This window comes from Syngnathus leptorhynchus, chromosome 3 (genome assembly GCF_054491065.1).
Source record: "Syngnathus leptorhynchus isolate UIUO chromosome 3, UIUO_Slep, whole genome shotgun sequence".
NCBI lineage: Eukaryota > Metazoa > Chordata > Actinopteri > Syngnathiformes > Syngnathidae > Syngnathus > Syngnathus leptorhynchus.
The window spans coordinates 6,549,326-6,568,195 of record NC_141197.1 but is presented as its reverse complement, the minus strand read 5'-3'; the positions used below and the strand labels follow the sequence as shown (position 1 = coordinate 6,568,195).

Genomic DNA, 18,870 nt, shown 5'->3' with positions numbered 1-18,870 from the left:
CGCACTCATACTCACACCTACGGACAATTTGGAGTGCTCAATCAGCCTACCAAGCATGTTTTTGGGATGTGGGAGGCAACCAGAGTGCCCAGAGAAAACCCATGCGGGCACGGGGAGAACATGCAAACTCCACACAGAGAGGGTCGGAGGTAGAATTAAAGCCACGCCCTTCTAACTGTGAGGCAGACGTGCTAACAGTACCGCCTATGATTACAATATGTCATACTAATATAAAAACAAGGAAAATAAAATATAAAGAGGTGCAAGCAAGAGAACATTTGTTAGCCCTAATGTGCTTTAAAACACTTTAACAAATGGAAGTAAACTGCAGTTTCATCATATTATGTCTCCCCCATACAACACGCAAGCACCAATGGTCAATTAGAGCTGATAACTTATTCATATGGAGCAAGGCAGGGACTTTATAGATACTTTAAATCACATTAAGTAATTACAGTTACATCTGCCTAAGTTTCATTTTGGTTGCCACTTTAATTAGAATAGTGATTTTTAACTATTGCGCTGAATTATTTATGCCTATGCTTATTAATAAAACTGATTTTGATGATATTTCACAGTCCACAGAGTGTAGAAAGCTGCAGAGGATAATGTTGGAATAATGCCTCGTGGTCATAATTATCTAATGGGACCTGGGAGCATGCATGTTAGGAGGGTCAATAGTTCTTGTGAATCCTGATTAGAAAAATAGCACAGAAAAAAAAATTACAGTCTCCTCCCTGAGCTGTCATCTTATCCTAGAAGAGGGCTTTGTGTGTCCCAGTGATCTAAGATAAGTTGTCTGGCGATTTATGCTCCTGGCAGGGTCACCCATGACAAACAGATGCTAGTTTAAGAGATCAGACATAGTTCGGTTCATAGACCTCTAAAACCTTTGCACTTCAATTTCCCCTGCCTAGACGCTGGCCACCGGGACCTCCTCTGGAGCCAGGGCTGGAAGTGGGGCTCATTGGCAAGTGTTTGGTGGTGGTGGTGGTGGTGGGAGGGCTGCACCCATAGGGCCCAATCGGGCACAGCCCAAATAGGCAACGTGGGTATCCCTCCCCATGGGCTCACCAAGGAGGTCAGTATCAGAATCAGACTCAATATCAGTTGGTTGTGGTGTAGAAGGAGCTGAGCCGAAAGGTGAAGGTCTCAAGCAATGTTCAATCTATGTTCCTAGCTTCACCTATGCTCATGACTGAAAGAAGGATGGATGGATGGATCATATATGGTTTGAGCAACAATGCTGTAAATTGAACTGTCAGAATCATATTGGCGGCACATCTGTTCATCTCTATGAAAAAATAAGTGCTGTATTTAGTTGAAATGTGTTCATTATGTCTTCATTGATGCTAGCCATTGTATTCTTTTGTTCAGACAAGGGTTGAACAAAAGAATACAATGGCTAAGTACTGTATTTTCTGGACTATAAGTCGCAGTATTTTTCATACTTTGGCCGGGGGTGCGACTTATGCTCAGGAGCGACTTATGTGTAAAATTATTAACACATTATATAATTTCACATGTTATTTTCACACTAAACCGCAAGAGGGCGCTCTGGCCTGTGGAATAATTGGAACTGCAACTGACGATGAGTCTGACGTAAGCGATGTAGAAGAGGAAGAGAAGAGCATCTTCTACTTTCAGAGTTAGCGGAGTTGTTTAAAAGTGACACAGAGGATAAAGATTTCATTGCATTTAATGATTTGGATTTACACGGATGGTTTGGTACACTTGTTAGCATGTTATTTATGCTATAGTTATCTGAATCACACGTCATATGTTATGTTAACATACCAGGGATGTTGTCAGTTCGTTGTTGATGTGTCATGTAACGTTAGCATACCATAAAAAATATTCCGCTTGTTGTTGCCTTTATTCTATTTTTATTTTAAATTGCCTTTCAAGAAGACAGGTCTGTTCTGTTGTTGGATTTTATCCAATAAATTTCCCCCAAAAATGTGACTTATACTCCTGTGCAACTTATATATGTCTTTTCCTTGTTTATCATGCATTCTATGGCTGGTGCGACTTGTACTCCAGAGCGACTTATAGTTCGGAAAATACGGTAACCTAGTAACTCACAAAGTGATGGACAAAAGAGTGTTTGACCAAGGATGGGAACATACTGCTAAGTACTTCGACACATGCAAATCAGTAAAATTGTCAGATAATAGTAACACATCAGTTTCAAACCTTGGTAGTTTATTTCTGTATACACAAAGTAAACACATACTGGAAACAAAATAGTTCTATAGTGCCTCATGCAAACATTTGAATCCATACCAACAAATTCCGAGAAATGTGTCATAATTTCAATCCATGTTTGCTGACAGCATTTGTGAGGCCTTTTATTAGCTCACTATCTTTTCTACCTTTTTCTGCTTCTTTTGTTGTATATTATAGCATGAACTTTGAGGGCTGTTTCAAGGATGAAGGTGGAATTCAAAGGGATTTGTACCTGTTGTATGTGTTATATCATCAGCAACATCCATCCTATCCCTATAGCACTTGCAATTCTTCCTTTGCAATCCACACAATTTATAATTACCCTCATAAATTTACTGGAAGAGCTTATTTGTTTGGTCACATAATCTACTATGTACAACTTCTAAATGACATTGTGCAATACTTGTATTAATCCTATATGGATTTTAAATATTCCTCCCAAAACCCCCATGCACCTTGCACAGTCCCAACACTAAATGTTATACTTTAAAAGTGAATATGAGTGTGAATGGTTGTTTGTGTGCCTTGATACTGACTGGTGGAAAGGCTTTGGCTCACCTGCAATGCTAAAGAGGATAGGTCATACTATGGTGCATATAAAGTATTTAACAACCCCTGTTGAAATGCCAGACTTTTGTGACAGAAATGGTGAATACGATTTATTTTCTTTTATTTTGGGGGGGATGGATCAGCAGTCCTCAATCTTCCTTGTGCCACAGACCAGGTGAGTCACCCCATCAAACAAACATTTTGTCAACTGGTGCCAAACAAATGAAATTGACTCACAGTTGTGCCATTACACTGACTTTGTGTTGTGATTTTGCTCAGGGGAACTGGAAGCATAACATTACATGGGTCTTCTTAGTCTTCCATGTAAGGCCAGTATTTTAATGGTGTATTTATTGGCAGATCAGTCCAATCAATGTTGAGCTCAATCATTATCAATACCGGATCGATACTAGAAAAATGATAGCGTAGTTTCAGTTTTGTTCTTGTATATGCCACTGCTATTTTGTCAAACAAGCGACAGCCAGGTTGCCAAAGTTGCTACTTGTCTCTCAGCGGCGAGCAGGCACAGTTTGCTCCTTAACCTCACCCCTCCCTTTCCCCTCCATCCCCACTCCCCTATTGTGTTGGGCCATCTGCCATGTGACTTAGCAGCACAAATAAACAAGCAAGCTGTCGTTTTGATGTGCTCGCGCATACAATCACAGTTATATGGAGCCGCTTGCCAGACTTTCTAAGCAAAACCTAAATCAAAAGTGATAGACTAACGCTGTTCCGATGCGGAATTCGTATGGACTGCAATCCACACCGACTGCGATGCATAAGCTGTAATTGTCCGAAAATATGCACATTCCCCAAAAAAATGTCAGACTTCCAAAACACGAGACTCCACACATAACAATTACAAATCACAAGTTTTGAATGAACATGTGCGGTGTGCAAAGTCAACACATCACACATGAATTGAATATTGCCAGGAGAGACAAGAAAACCTGCAAAACTTCATGTGATTAAATGTGACTTCAGAGTAAACAAACATGGCGGACAAAGAGGAGGCATTGGCGATAGTTTGTGTTTGTTTTTAGCGGAAAAGAGCAACATGTGACAAAAATGTGTACGTCAAAGGAGTGAAGACAGCGGCAGCATTGACTTTCTGTTGCCTCATGACTGTTATGATGATGAATCCCCCTCTGCGCTTCCTTGTCGCTTCACTTGCTGACTGTGTGCTTGTTTATCCTTATGCACCCGCTACAAGGTGAGAGTTCATTGATATCATAAATACAACTCATTGTTGAACATATGGATTAAAAAAAAGGTATATTCAGTGTTATCCCCACTTTTAATATCAAAAGGATGTCTTGACTTGTGTGCAGTCCAAATGGCTTTTTGAGTATTTAAGGTTGCCAATCTCTATTCTAAAACCATACTCCTCATGCTCATATATTCAGACTTCACAATCCATCTTTTTGTAACAGAAATCAATACCAAAAACACAGACAGTGGCACATAATTAACATCTGTTTCCCCCCCTGTAAGGATAACTTGACTTGACAGGAAGATAAAATGAAGTATTGACCTGGATCAATACTACTAAAGCAAAGTGTGGTCCTGTTTAATCAATGTAAGAACAGAGTGAATGAAAGATGTTTCCTGCTTGGGGACATGCCATGCACAAGGATGCACGCATCTGTCCTCATCTTAGTGGTCAAAACCACACTTATCTCTCACCTTGTCAACATGTCAACTTGCGCCATCACATGTGGATGACGAGTTGAGAAAAGAAATAATCACAGGATTATTGTGTGTCCTGGATTAATCAACAGTATAGCAAGTCAACTGCAAACAGTTTGCGTCTCACACTTCTCCAAATGATCCAGATACCAATAAAAGCTGAAGCTCTTGGTTGCCTTGGTTCCATACACTCTTGGCTTTATTGTCTTCTGACTCTGTCCATCGTACGTGTCTTTTCCTCATTCCACTTACTTTAAGAGTAAATTACTCCAGCACTTTATTGTGCTTATGTGTTTATTTCTTCGTCTGGCAAAATAAGCTTTTTATTGGGGTAAGGAATGGATAGTGATTCATCTCCCCATAAAGAATACTGTCAAGTATAATCATACTGCAAGTGTTATATATGTCTCAGACAAGAGCATGCAGATACTAACGAATGAATTTTGAGAATGTGACATTCCTTTCAACCAGGACTCACCTTGAACCACTAGACGGCCCTGAGCAGTCCTACGCACACGGGTCCCGGGTTTGTTAGCAGCACACACATAAACTCCTGAGTGCTGCACGCCAACATCAGAAATCATCAAGTTTCCGGTGCCAAGTACTTGGATACCCTCCACACCGATGGGACGTCCATCTTAAAAAGAGAAAAGGAAAGTAAGCAGATATTTGAGAAGACTTGAATGCAAATATCAGTATAGAAGACAAGTACTACAGTACTACAGAACAAGGTGTTCCATAAATGACCTTTGCCAACAGTGCTTTATTTTAATCAGCATGGGTTATACTGCTGTGTCATCAACCTTAGGTGTTCATTTTCTTTATGATAATATATTTCAATATTTATGAAGCTAGGCAAATAGAATTTCAGAATAGATCTAGATTACATACAATATCTCAGTCAAATCAGAATGATCTTGGGTTGTTTATTTCAATTTAACATGGGCAGTCAAAATACAATTTTCAACAAGTTTCTACATTTTAGATTCTCTAAATGTTTATACCTTAACGAATGCTGCACTCGCGGAATGCCCTTCACTTATTATGCTATGACAAATCTTCAACAACTTGTCTTATTTAATTCAACTGCTATTGCCTACAATGCTTTTTTTTTTCTTTGAATTTACAGTAGTTGAGAACATACAGGTGATGTTTAGATGTGTAGGTCGCTGAGATAGAGATGATAATCAAACATTCACATTCTATGAATTCTTAGTATTGGATAGACTAAAAAGAGTCAAGAGCTGTAAGAAGAAAACACTTTTCAAATGCTTTTTAGTTAGTTCACATTTAAGCTCCTTCTTTCATGTATCTCCAAATTAATTGAGGTGTTCAACCTTTTTATTTGCAACAACCAAAGAGCTACAGTTAATAAGTGATGTAGACATACAGATTTTAGCTACAGTGATGTCACCTCCAACTTCAATTTCTACTCTCATATCTTTGCTTCAAATAGACCTCCGCTCTTGCTGTACCTACATGATAAGCAATCACTTTTGTCTGCTCCCTATCTGCAGTCCTCACTCCAACAATGACTTGTGCCTGTCTCTGATATTAGCAATGGGGCAAAGTCAAAGGGGATCTTTTAATCCCTTTTCAGATTGAGATTCTGCAGCCTGTAAAGTCCGCATACAAATGTGTAAAAAGGCTATTGAACTGTCTGACTGACATTCAAACTTGTGGCTCATTTCAGAGAGAGGTCACACAGGAACTTTGTTATCTTGTAATGTAAGGTTATGTCAGAAAATAAGTGGGCAGCATGATGGGTCCAGTGGTGAGCACGTCTGCCTCGCAGTCAAGATGTCCTGGGTTTCAAATTGTGATCCAAGCCCTATTGTGTGGACTTTGCCTTTTCCCACTGTGCTCGCACGGGTTGCCTTTGGACAGAAGACTCCAAATTGCTAGGTTGAAAGTCTCTAAATTGATCATAGCTGTGCATGTGTGAATTTTTGTTGGCCTACAAGTGCACTTCAGGTGACTGGCCCGTAGTCAGATGAACAGCTCACCTGTGGCCCATATACATAGAAAAAGGACATACTGATAGTTAAAATAAATGTAAACCTTACAATACCAACCAACTGACTGACCAAACTTTAAGCATTAGTAGAATAATGAAATAAAGATGTTGATGATCTTCATTATTGATGAAAAATTATAACATCTTTGTATTTTGAGAGGTCCGACAATGCTCAAATTGGAGCTAAATAAAATGATTATGATATAAATAGCAGCTAGCTTGAACAATGCTGGGGCAAGCCCTGCAGTGCCTGGCATTATAGTGTGTTTATTGTAGGATTCTGTCATAATTAACTCCCCGCAATTACCCACTGGACCGCAAATGTCAATCCAGCTTTGTCTAAACAATAGTGCATTTATTCTTTCTGCCCCTATTACGGCAAAACTTCTTATTCAGCCAGGAACTAATTCACTTAGTGTCAGAAAAGAGAAAGCTGGAGCTCACAGGGTGTGGCGCAGCTCAATGAATAGGAAGAAAAAAACTCCAGCATTAAGCAATGAGCATTGTGAAACTATTAGCTTCATTATTCATTTTATCCCAGCCTCTTTGAAGTAATTTAATCGGTACAAATCCTCACATGTAGTGTAAGATTGAAGCGTCAATGTGATTATTCTTCAACTGTTGATGGGAGGGGCTCCAGTTTATATTTGGAGCAACGAGTCAGTTTTGATAATAGGTAAGGTAAACAGATGTCATATTGATCAGGACAGATTGGAGTAATAGTCAAGAATTACAATGAGCACCAAAGGGAGGGGGAAGCTAATTGCATGTGTCTCAGCTTTTCAACACAATTAGTCTCCAGGATCTCCTCTGTTTCCTGCGAGCTTCATGAGGAGATGAACCATGTACTTATCAACAACACAATGTTTACTATATACAGCCCTTAAATCACATGTTTTCCCATTGCATCACATATAGTACACAACAGGTTAGGCTGAAACAATACCGCATGTATTAAAAGACAACCCATGACGAATCAAAGCGGAGTGGTTGTGAGAATACCAATGTAGACGCATCACCCACGCTGATATAGCGTGCATGACTGGGCAATTTGATAGTCTGCACTTCAGTGACATAGAGAATAACATAAAAAAAAAACATACAAATAAAATAATGGAATAAAAAAAATAGACAGCTCTGATTTAATCTTGTCTTTTCATTACCGAGCCTGCTCCAAGACACAATGGGGCGAGGGTATCCAGTGGCGACACACTCCAAAATGGCCGTTTGGTGAACAGTAAGGGTGAGATTTTCTGGACCAACTAGGATCATTGGTTCTTTGTAAACAGATGACTGGGAGCCTGGAAAAAGAAGGGTGGATATTTAAGATAGGAAAGGGAATGATGGATGGTATCCTTTAATTGGATTTCTCTACAGTTCCTCAGAACAATATACTCTATCTCTTGGATCTGACAGATAAACAATAGCTTTGGAAAATCTTGGTAACTATACTGTAATGGTGACAAGTACAACAAGGAATTAGGACTAAGAAGGCATGATTATACAGTAAAGAGAGTCAATAGTTTGTCCCACAGGGAGAATATGAAAATGCTCATTGTATGCTGCTGTTAAAGTTGTGAAACAACCTGAAACGGAAAGAAGGGCCTCAGCACTGTGTTTCACTCCTGCACTGTTATGAGCCACACAGCAAAATTTGCCACTGTCCTCCTCATGTACTCCTGTAATCTGGAGAACACCTGTAGGCAGGAGAGTGTACCTACAAGAAAAACGAAGGTGCAAATTATTACTCACAATAGATTTGGCATTTTTATGGATCTATACAGTCACATTATCTAAAGTGTCTTTGTTAACTTAGTGGCCTCGGGTCTTATTATTTTCTGCTGTTTGCAAATGGTGTGATCTTCACTGTTTATGTACTAGGGCTTTTAGGTTCTTCATCATGTGGAAAGCTTAAGTGTCTCTTTCACACAGGCATTAAGATGGAGATTGACAGGAGGATTGGCGTCACACCATTGGACCGTGGTGGTGAAGAGAGTTCAGGCAAGCAGCCAAGCTCTCGATTTATCTAGCCCACTTACGTTCCCATTCTCTCCTATGAGCACATAAGAGTAATGAGCTCTAGGTAGTGACTCAAAGAATGCTGTTAAGCAGTAGACCCCCCCCCCCCCACACACACACACACACACAGGTATTGTAAGGTGAGGCTCTTCACCATCTGGGAGGGACTCAAAGTTGAGACACTTATTCCTCCAAGTTAGCAGGAGCCACTTGAGTTGTTGCCAGTATCTGTTATGAATGAATCCTGGACATTTCCCCGGTGAGGTCTTGAAGGCGAGTCCAACCCAGAGGGAAGAGGCAGCCTCAGACCTTATACAGTAGGGACTACGACCATGACTCACAGTTGGCCTGGGAATGCCTCTTGGAGACAATGGGAGGCCCGAGTGACTGATAATATGTGACATCATCATGTTTTTATTACTTTGGTATACTTGAAAGTAACAAAGGGACATCATAACTAATGTGTCATGACATATTGCTATTCAGACCTCTTGTCCTTGGTGTCAACAGGGCGCCCGTCTTTTTCCCAGCTGATAAGAGGCTCTGGCAGGCCATGGATTTGGCACTGGAATCTGGCCACACCAGACTCCTCAGCATGCACTGGCTCTGGTTGGACATGGAAGTCGGCCATGGCTATGGAAAAAGGAAGAAGAGAAGAGATGGTTACAGGATATTTAGTCACTCGTTTGTTAACACACGGAGGGAAAAAAACAAAGGTCAGGCACAGAGCTATGTACGTACATATAAAGGTCAAATACATATACGTTTCTTATGTGTTGTTTTGATCTTAAATTGACACATGCTTCAAAATCGGTTCACTCGGACATCCAAACAAGCCTTCAATTTGAAAATGAATGTTATATGGCGTTTTTAAGGTCTAGGTTTTGAGGGCTAAGCTTTAATTTGGTCATGTGTCCCATTTGTTGCAAAACCCTAATGAGCGGATTTGAATTTGACGCTGTTGTGACGTGGAACGAAGGTAAGCGCCTGGGTGGAGGGAAAAGAACATTAGGTTGAGAAACCAGGTTTTTGGTGTTGTCGTTAGTTTGGTATTATGTGACCCATTCTGCATGCATTAATGAGAATGCTGATGGACCACATCCTTTTCATCTTTTCAACGTCTGGTCAGTGGTCTGTGTCTTTGTACCCTCAAGACACCCACTCAATCAATTTTATACAAAATACATTTTCAACTGATAATGGCTATGAATCAATTTGTGCTGAACAACCATTCCTAGCACCTGCGTTTGGTGTTTCCATCAAGAAATGCTAATACATTTTCACTTCTCCAGTAAGGTTGGTGTTTTGCGCGCACATTGTTTAACTTTTGACTGTTGGTTACTGTTTTTAGAGTCTGAATTCCATTAGATATTTAATATTCAACAAAGATTAACATTTGAGGGAATTATTAATTAACATGAAGCTAATATTTAACCTAAATGTCCACTGTGTGCACAGTGTTTATGCATTTGACAGAAAATACTCGGAGCAAAGACATCCTTTTCCAGGAATGTTCAGAAGAACAAGAGAGAATTATGCTTTATAAGATATACAGTATATATCCTACAGTGGAGGAAAACCCATTGGAACCAACTATTCTAGGGGGAGCCTGGGAGCCAAACAAAAGCCCAATTATTCTTTACCACTGCTTCAAAGCAGTGTGGCCTTTATGAAGTGCATACAACCACAAGGTGTAGCCCCTCACTAAAAGCTAAAGGCTTGGCATGAGAGAATATACTTTTAAAACGTCGGTGAGATATACACAGACACACATACAACACAATAATTAAACATCGACTCTAATTGTAGACAAGCCACACTGTCCAGTTGCTGAAGGTGATCTCTGCTTACATTCGTGAAAGACATATGGATTTCCTGATATATGTTATTATTTTGTATGAAGGTCAGGTTGATTTAAAAAAAAAAAAAATCATGCAAACATTGACTAGGATGACATATGCATCAATATCCACATACAGAGTTCACTTCAGCTGCACGTCACATATCAACAACAAAGGATTCAAACACAAACTCAATTAGGGAGAGGTCCTCGTCATCCACAATGTTCTCTCCTTCTCCAACCCACGAGAATTCATTTAATGTCAAACTTAATTAACTTGGACGAGAGTGTACTTAGCCGAACACAGTTAATATTCAACAAAGGAAGATGCCCTATTATTTCTAGACTTACTGGTATTTCAACCTTAGCTTGCATTAATTTATTATTCACAAGAGGGTCAATTGGAAAGCAGTATGCTGCGATAGAAGGGTTTCTTTAGAATGACAACCTGTTCCGATGTGCGTTCTGTAGACTGTCAAGAGTATTTATGCATTGTGTCTTATATTGCTTATGTACCTTTATTGTGTCTTTTTTCTTCTCATTACAATGGATGTTGTCAATACATTTCATTATGTGTTTTTGGTCTTTTTGCTTTTTCATTTTTCAGTGTTAGTAGTTTCACTCATTCACTCATGGCACATCCTCAATGGTTTAGTTTGGCATGTTTGGGAATTTGGTAGACAAGCTATGCCACACTAGACGTTTCTGATCCGCTCCTGTTGTGTATTTCCAAAGTCGTGGGTCCGTCCCTGCGCCCGTCCAGACCGGCCTCCGGGCAAAGCTGGGTGGTGATAGGAAATGACTCCACATGACACAGGCATCTTGGTATGAAAAAAGAGGGTATTCCTGCTCATTCTGATGTCTCATGACCTCGCGTCCGTGCGCCTCTGTCCTCTCACTCGAGTCTCTTGTCTGCTCCCGTGACCTTCTGCTTTAGGGTCCGGCTTGAATATGCAAATAAAAAAATAACTAATCGCGAATGCCTCTATGGGCTTTGTCCCCCTTAAGGTAAATGGTCACAATAGGGGGCAATTACCTTCATCAAGAACCAATAACACCTTCAAGCAACCATAAACTGGGTTGGGGGCATTTGTCTTCTCTCCTTGCAAAGCGCCAAGAGGTCTATGTGTCAATCTGTTTACTTATGAGAATTGCGTTTCGACCGCCCTGATTTTGATGCAAATAAAGGACACCGCAGAAATTGGCTGTGAAAAGTCTACGTTCATTCCACCACAACAAACAAAGGTGCGAAACTCTATCAAGTCGAGCAAAATACAGAAAGAATTAAAACTCCTCCCATGTGCACAGTTTGACTGTGCTTTGCGCTAGACTTGCACCCAGAACAAAAGTAGGGCCATTGTTATTACTGCAATTTCACTTTATTAATGTTGTGAAATCAATGCAACCCTTAGACTTGAATATACATGTTTTTTATTTCCAATGTGTGAATGTGAGCAAAAGCCAATTCAGTGTGTAATATACTGAATTGTTTTCGAGCGCAAGTGCACTGCAGCATTGAATTAAAGCCCCAAAGGCATTACTGCTGCTAATGATGTTGCAGAGGTTAGGTGTGGGCCTCGCAAAAATCTTTCCGAACACAATTCACACAAATGAGAAACTCTGGGTGACAAATAGCTCCTCAACTTAAAGACACAAAAACAAGCACTCGTACAGACCGTAGAGTCTTTGCTCACGTGAAAGAAAAGACTAAATAATAAGACGACAAATGCTTGCGTTTAACAATTTGCCGTGTTGATCTTGCTGACATTACCGGACCTCATCCCATCATCCATAAAACATGAGCCCAGCCCCTGCCACTATTGACACACGAGTCAGAAACCTAATAGAATAAGCACAATAAGGTTACATGTAAACTGAGCCAGAGTGAAGCATCTGCAACTTAAAGCACATATATTGTTCTCTGCTTTGCATCTTTCTGAGTGGTGTTTAGAATATTTGGGTGTTTGTGTGATGAGCTTCATGCAAATCTCAAGGCAACAAATGAAAGCGCTTCAAAGTATGGAATAAAATGCTGATCGCAACATCTTAAAAACAATAGAATTAAATTGGTATCAATGATAATGATCATAAGGAAATAGTATAAATAACTAGAAAATGCAGTTCCTGGAGAAATTGCATGTGAAGGCAAGGAAGCCGAATAAATATTTGGGGAATGCTATAGAATGATGTTTAAAGGTGTAACGGGTTGAATTTGTTGAAAAATTTAGAAATTAGAAGGGAAAAACAACATTTTGGAAAATTTGGCATGAATTTCAAAATTGAAAATTTTAAATTTTTGATAAGTGAGAAAATGTGGAATAGGTAGGCAAAAGATGAACATTTGAAAGTTGGAACGGGTTTAATTGGTCAAAAAAATGTAGAAATTAGAAGGGAAAAAACAACATTTTGGAAAATTTTGCATGAATTTCCAAATTAAAAATGTATTAATTTTTGGTAAGTGGGAAGTAGGTAGGCAAAAGATTAACAGTTTAAAGTTAGAATGGGTTGAAAAATGTAGTGAAAAACGAAATTTTGTGAAATTTTACGAAAAATTCAAACGTGAAAACGTGAACTTGATGAATTTGGCAATTTGGGAATGTCAAAAATCTTCCCCAATGTGTATTGAATGTGCTAAATGATGTGAATTTCAAATTGGAACACCTTAAATGTGAAATGTGAATGTGCCATTAAGAATGAATGGGGAAAGTTTTGCCGGAAATTTGTGAATTTTGCAAAAACTGAATATTTTTGGAATAAAAAAAATGCAATCACCTTTCGCGTGAATATTTGGAATACGTCAAAAGTAGAATGGAGTGAATCGGATGAATTATGTGGAAGTAGTAGAAGGACAAACAAGTGAGGAGAATAAAAGAAGCGGAAGAATAAAGTGAATGGTGTAGAATAATCGCCTTCACACTAATGAATATATAATTCCAAGTGTAGGTATACTTAGTCTGGAAGTGATTATTGGATTTGAGAGCCAAGGTGATTACACAGACACTATTCTAATAGTGTACTAACACTATTCTTATGAAAGTGTCCGATTTATTTTGTACACAAACGCCAACGATGGAAAAATCAGATTCTGTTGGATTCAAAATACGAGCTAAATCCTGAGCCGCTGGCACATGAGTTGTCAGCATACCACACAAGAAGGCAACCTACCTGAGCATCAAATTATCTTTATTGAGTGAGTCTGAACATAGCTCATAAGGGCACAGTTCAGTCAGTGGTGAAGGATTAACTGAACATGCATGGTGGTCTTTTGGGGCTTTTTGGTCTTATTTCTGACATTTACTCCAACGTGTTTAAGAAAAGGGACGTGAGAATAAAAGCAATAAGCAGCAAGACTCATTCAAAGCAGTAAGCTTTACCACACATCCTCACTTGTAATCCTAAAATGTTTTTAATCAATGTGTGACAAGTCAATTTTTTTATCAATACATATATGCGTGGAGAGCAGTTATAGAGTTTGAATATATAAATATAGATTTAAAAGCTGTGATCACATGTGAATGCTGCACACTTCATGTTGACGTTGAATACAATGCAGCACTGATCCCTACCTGAAGCACTAACATAAATCCCGTCCCAATTATTGAATGTTATAATGTCCTCACCCAAGCTAACGTTGACATCCCCCCCCCCGCCAACACCATCACCATCATTTCAACGGTTTGCATACCCCACCCCCACGAGTCCATTCAAGCTTGTGATATCATTAAGTGCATGTTGTTTCACTATCAGGGTTGATTGCTCCACACCCCTGCCTCTTACCTTGGTAAGACAGTAAACTAGAGATGAAACCATAAATAACGCAAATATTTCACTGTGTCCCTCTGATGCAGGAAGCTCACACTTGAACTGCTTTTAAATAGGTGTCACCGAAATAGCAGCATCTATGGCAGAGGTGGCATTTTAATGCAGATGTGATATTTTATTGTCTCTGTGCCCCTCTAGCTTCTTTGCGCTCTACCTTTTCAGCATTTGAGCCTGGCTGATCAATCTGCTGCTTCCTGATGCGTGATGCTTATCACCTATGACTGAAAGAGCTGCACGTGTGGGCTTTCTTTGTGTGATACACAATCATCTCCACATTTAATGATATACCATATCATTATTCTCCAGAGACGGTACCTGTATTGCAAAAAGAATATCAGGTGCCATATTTAGTTAGGTTAGTTAGTTTTTAGTGATAAACACATACACACACACACACACACACATTTATGTGCATTGCCTATTTCATTGCAAAGCTGTGATATTAATCACAACTTAGCCTGCCAGCACTCTATAGAAGCTCAGTTGGGTGTGTGTCATTGCTTCATGGACTATATATGTACTGTACGTGTCAAACGTCACAGCAATGCACCCAAAAGCGGAATGCAACATAAATGTATCACGTCTATGATTCAGCTATGGGTTATGAGTTGGCAGACAAGGCTGCGAGGATATGCAATTCTAGCGAGAATCAGTCAATGCAATCATGCAAACCATGTCTGACACAGCTAACAGCATGAGGAAGCTAATACAGAGTGAATGTCACATACCCATTCTGTCATTTTGAGTTAACAATCTGACTTTTCACAACTTTCTTCCTATGCTGCACATGTCACAGGCTGACAATGTATTTGGATTCCTCCACTCATTACCAAAAAGGATACATTTTCTTATTCAATTTTCCTGGCAAATGACGAAATGCCTACTCGTACTGTAATTGGCTTTTCTGGATGTGTCACTCACTTGTTTGCATTTGGCTTCCCACTGGTGTGACTATTTTTATTCTGGTGTGTCGATCAATACAGTGGAGCTTGTGCACAAAGTTAAATATAGTAAGATGGATGGATGCTATTAGGCTCTCTGCAGGACGTGAAAGGGGTGGGAGCAGAGTTATCAGTCAAAAAATGTTTAACCTTTTTTCCTTTATTTCACTAAACAAGTCAATGAAAGCTTGACCCTTGTTTTTCTGAACATGAAACTTGCTCTGACCTTTTTTCAAGATTCAAGATTCAAAACGTTTATTGTCATGTGTACAAAAGGAAAGCACTTTTCTTTGTACAATGAAATTCTTTCGCTGTCCGTTAGAATGCCAGACAAGGTAAGGAGGATTAAAAAAAGAAAAATTGGATCATTGGATCATACCAAATCTTAAATATATAAATATATATATAATATAAATATATAAATAACATAATAATTTTTGTGCTCATTTATTGTCAGCAGCGATAACAGATTGAGTTCTTTTAGTGTCACTGTCAGTTGGAATTTTTTTTCTGTCCGAATTTGGACAACTTGACATTTATTCTATGAGTCTAGGCTATTGGTCAATCTCTTATTTTTTCCAATTTAATGACCAACCTGAAGTGGCTAAAATGGTGAGATCTCCTTGACAATAGTAGTATAAAAATAGTAATATTGTGCAATGTTTAATAAGGAATCCAAATACTAAACGTGTGATTAAACTAATAGTCTTAACGAACAGTGGAAATCATGCGACAAATGAATGTTAGGTAGGGATAGATATATTCCAAAAATCGTGAAGGCTGCATAAAAAGCCCCTGTGTCCATCTGACGGATGAATCTGAAAGACTTAATTGGCACCCTCTGATATGATGTCACTATCCATCATAGCGGATGGTCGCTCTCCTAAGTTACCTTGACAAATGAACATGCAAAGTACAACCTGCTGTTAGATGATAACGACAAACAAGTCTGCAGGACACCTTTTTGTTCTGTGTGTTTATGTGAAAGGTATACAGAGCTTATCGTTCCTGCGCTTTCTGGAAATGCAAAAATGACATTTGATGTCTCATTCTGGAAATATGCCTTGCTGTGGAGGCACCCGGTTGAACCACATTAATTATAGCAGACCTGTTAGAGAAGTCCAAACTATCTGCTGCTGACAGCAGATGAGCAAGGTCACACTCTTTCATATTCCGAACCTACAGGCAGCAATATCATTTGCTGGAGACGATTGCTTTTTCTTTTTGATGATCTACCGTCATGCCGTGTGTGGGACAGCTGTAAGCGATGCAATAATCTGGGAGTGTTTATCAACCGATATACCTTCACCTTTAGAATGCCCGTTTGAACGCAGTAAAATGGCCTCTGCAAATTAAATACGGGTTTGCATGAGGAAAATCACATATATGCTGGCCATGATGATGCGCCAGATTCAAAAATTACACTGCACAATTTTCTTTTCGTAGCGGAAGAATAGAAAGGACGCGAGGAGTGTTGTGTCGTTCACTAACGACTTGTTCAAATGATCAAATCCGACCTGAATGTTCACTTTCTGAACAAATTTATTTGGTTTTGTTTTAGTTGAGCATCGTTGCAAGCGTGTGGAACTAAAGTGATTAGGGACTGCTTTCCTCGAATGAAACTAATTTATGTCTCTGATTAAAAGATGTGAACTAGCCAAATAAACTGAATATGTTTCATCCAGGGCGGCCCAATGGCACACTGGTTAGCAAGTTGACCTCACAGTTCTGAGGTGCAGGGTTGGGTTCCGGCTGCGGCCTTTCAGTGTGGAGTTTGCATGTTCTCCCCATGACTGAGTGTGTTTCCTCCCATTCCAAAGACACGAATGGTAGGCTGATATCCCATGTGATTGTGAATTTGAAAGGTTGTTTATCTATGTGTTCCCTGCGATTGGCTGACTAACAGTTCGGGTCGTACCCCGCCGACCGACACAAAAACTGCTGCGATAGGCTCCGGCATGCCCGTGACCTTCCTGAGGAGTGGTTTGGAAGAAGAATAAAAGAATGTTCCATCCATTGAAAACTCTCGCCGTGCCTGTTGTCAAAAAGCATTGTCGGTGGCAAAAGAAGAGATGACGTCATCCCTTTTTGCATGAAGTGTTTGCAATAGTCATGCAGAGGGAGTGAAACAATCGGACTCTACGTAGCGTGGCAACAGAGCTATCTCAATGTAAAGGACGCCAGCTCATAGGCTACGTAAGTGTGTTGATAAAATATCACTCCTCGGAACCTTCATGGGGCATTTTTTTGCAGATTCTCCACTAATTTCTGACTCTTGTGAGAAGTTCAGTTTCGAATTGTCATCTGATATCAGCCTTTTAGTTTTGTTGAGCTCAGCACGGTCTCCACTGGAGATGACTAACACGCTCTACATGTATTGATTGGTTTTCATCGTATAACTGTCCAGTTTACAGTCATTTTAGATGACAAATAGTCTTTGCGTTTCTGCCACAAGCCTCTTGCAGAGGTACTTTGACCTTTTGAAATGCCAACATGTTTTCTTACTCACAAGTTCAACATCAACCCAGTTTGGACATCTGCTGTTGTGGAGTCTTTTTTTTTTTTAGAGTGGGGGAGGGGTGATGATCAGTCAAAGCAAAACAAAAAGGTTTTGCCTGCCAAGAAGATTATCATGGAAGAAAAACTCAAACAGCATAATGACACACTGTGTATTATATCCGTATACAGATGCAGCAAGCCATCATTAATTAGTCGCAAAGTAATTGAAGGAAGGAAATGAAAGCTATTATGTTTACACAATGATGGGAAAGGTACTGTTTAGTCGCCCTGCTCACCACCCTGCCATGTCTCCATCCCAGGGACAAAGAGCGGGCCGCTGCTATGCCTCCATCACCCCTCCCTTCCTCCTGCGCCATCTCAAGCCCCCTTCAGTACACACCGCACCCCATTGTCCGTCCGGCCGCTGCTCCTCCCACTGCAGCACCCCGAGCCCCTGAACACTGCCCTGCCTGGTAGCCCCAAATCTCTCCACTAAGCCTCCTGCACTTACTGCAGCTTGCAGGCCTAATTATAGAGAGAAGCATTAAAGCACAGCAGATGCTGAAAATTAAGGGATTATTTAAATGATTCCCAGTCACAACTTGGATGAGATCAGAGATGAGTAAAATGCATTGTGTGTGTGTGTGTGTGTGTGTGTGTGTGTGTGTGTGTGTGTGTGTGTGTGTGTGTGTGTGTGTGTGTGTGTGTGTGTGTGTGTGTGTGTGTGTGTGTGTGTGTGTGTGTGTGTGTGTGTATGGGTGTGCATGTATGTGTGTACGTGTGTGTTGGTGGACAAACCTCTGCCATAGAAAAAAAGCTTTTAGTTTGAGAGATCACAATTTTAGTCATTGTTGGCACCAACTTTGCAGATAAAAAGAAAACAAGTGTTCTCACAGCGAACAAAGAGCAGATTTGATTTGATAGGTTGGAACAATAAAAAGAGAATGATTTGTATCATTAAAGGCCTAGCCAGGTTTAAAATAGCATAATCATTACACAACTTGAAAGATTCTCCCCTGATCGTCAGAGGGATGGCACAAATGGGCTTAAATGGACACAAAGAGACACATCTATCTCGCCTCCAGGGATGTTAGGTACAACACTAGCGAGCCACAAATCCTGTCAAATGTCTTGTGTAGTGTTGAACAAAGAAACTCTCTGCTTCAACATGCAAGCTGGCTTAAGCCTTTTTTTTTCTGTGCTCAGCATCATTGAGCATCTTATGGGGATTGTGTGACATGTCCTCCTCTGGACACACCCACGTT

The 18,870-nt window shown here is 40.0% G+C and overlaps 1 protein-coding gene across 1 annotated transcript in view; it reads right to left on the bottom strand.

The window, feature by feature from the left end:
* igdcc3 (immunoglobulin superfamily, DCC subclass, member 3) overlaps nt 1–18,870 on the bottom strand; it is a 50,886-nt gene that overhangs the window by 12,166 nt on the left and 19,850 nt on the right. The window contains exons 3-6 of the mRNA XM_085907769.1: nt 8,992–9,136; nt 8,071–8,201; nt 7,648–7,785; nt 4,946–5,104 (exon numbers count right to left, since the gene is read on the bottom strand). Of these exons, the coding sequence (XP_085763895.1) occupies nt 4,946–5,104; nt 7,648–7,785; nt 8,071–8,201; nt 8,992–9,136 (573 nt within the window). The remainder of the gene's footprint in view (nt 1–4,945; nt 5,105–7,647; nt 7,786–8,070; nt 8,202–8,991; nt 9,137–18,870) is intronic.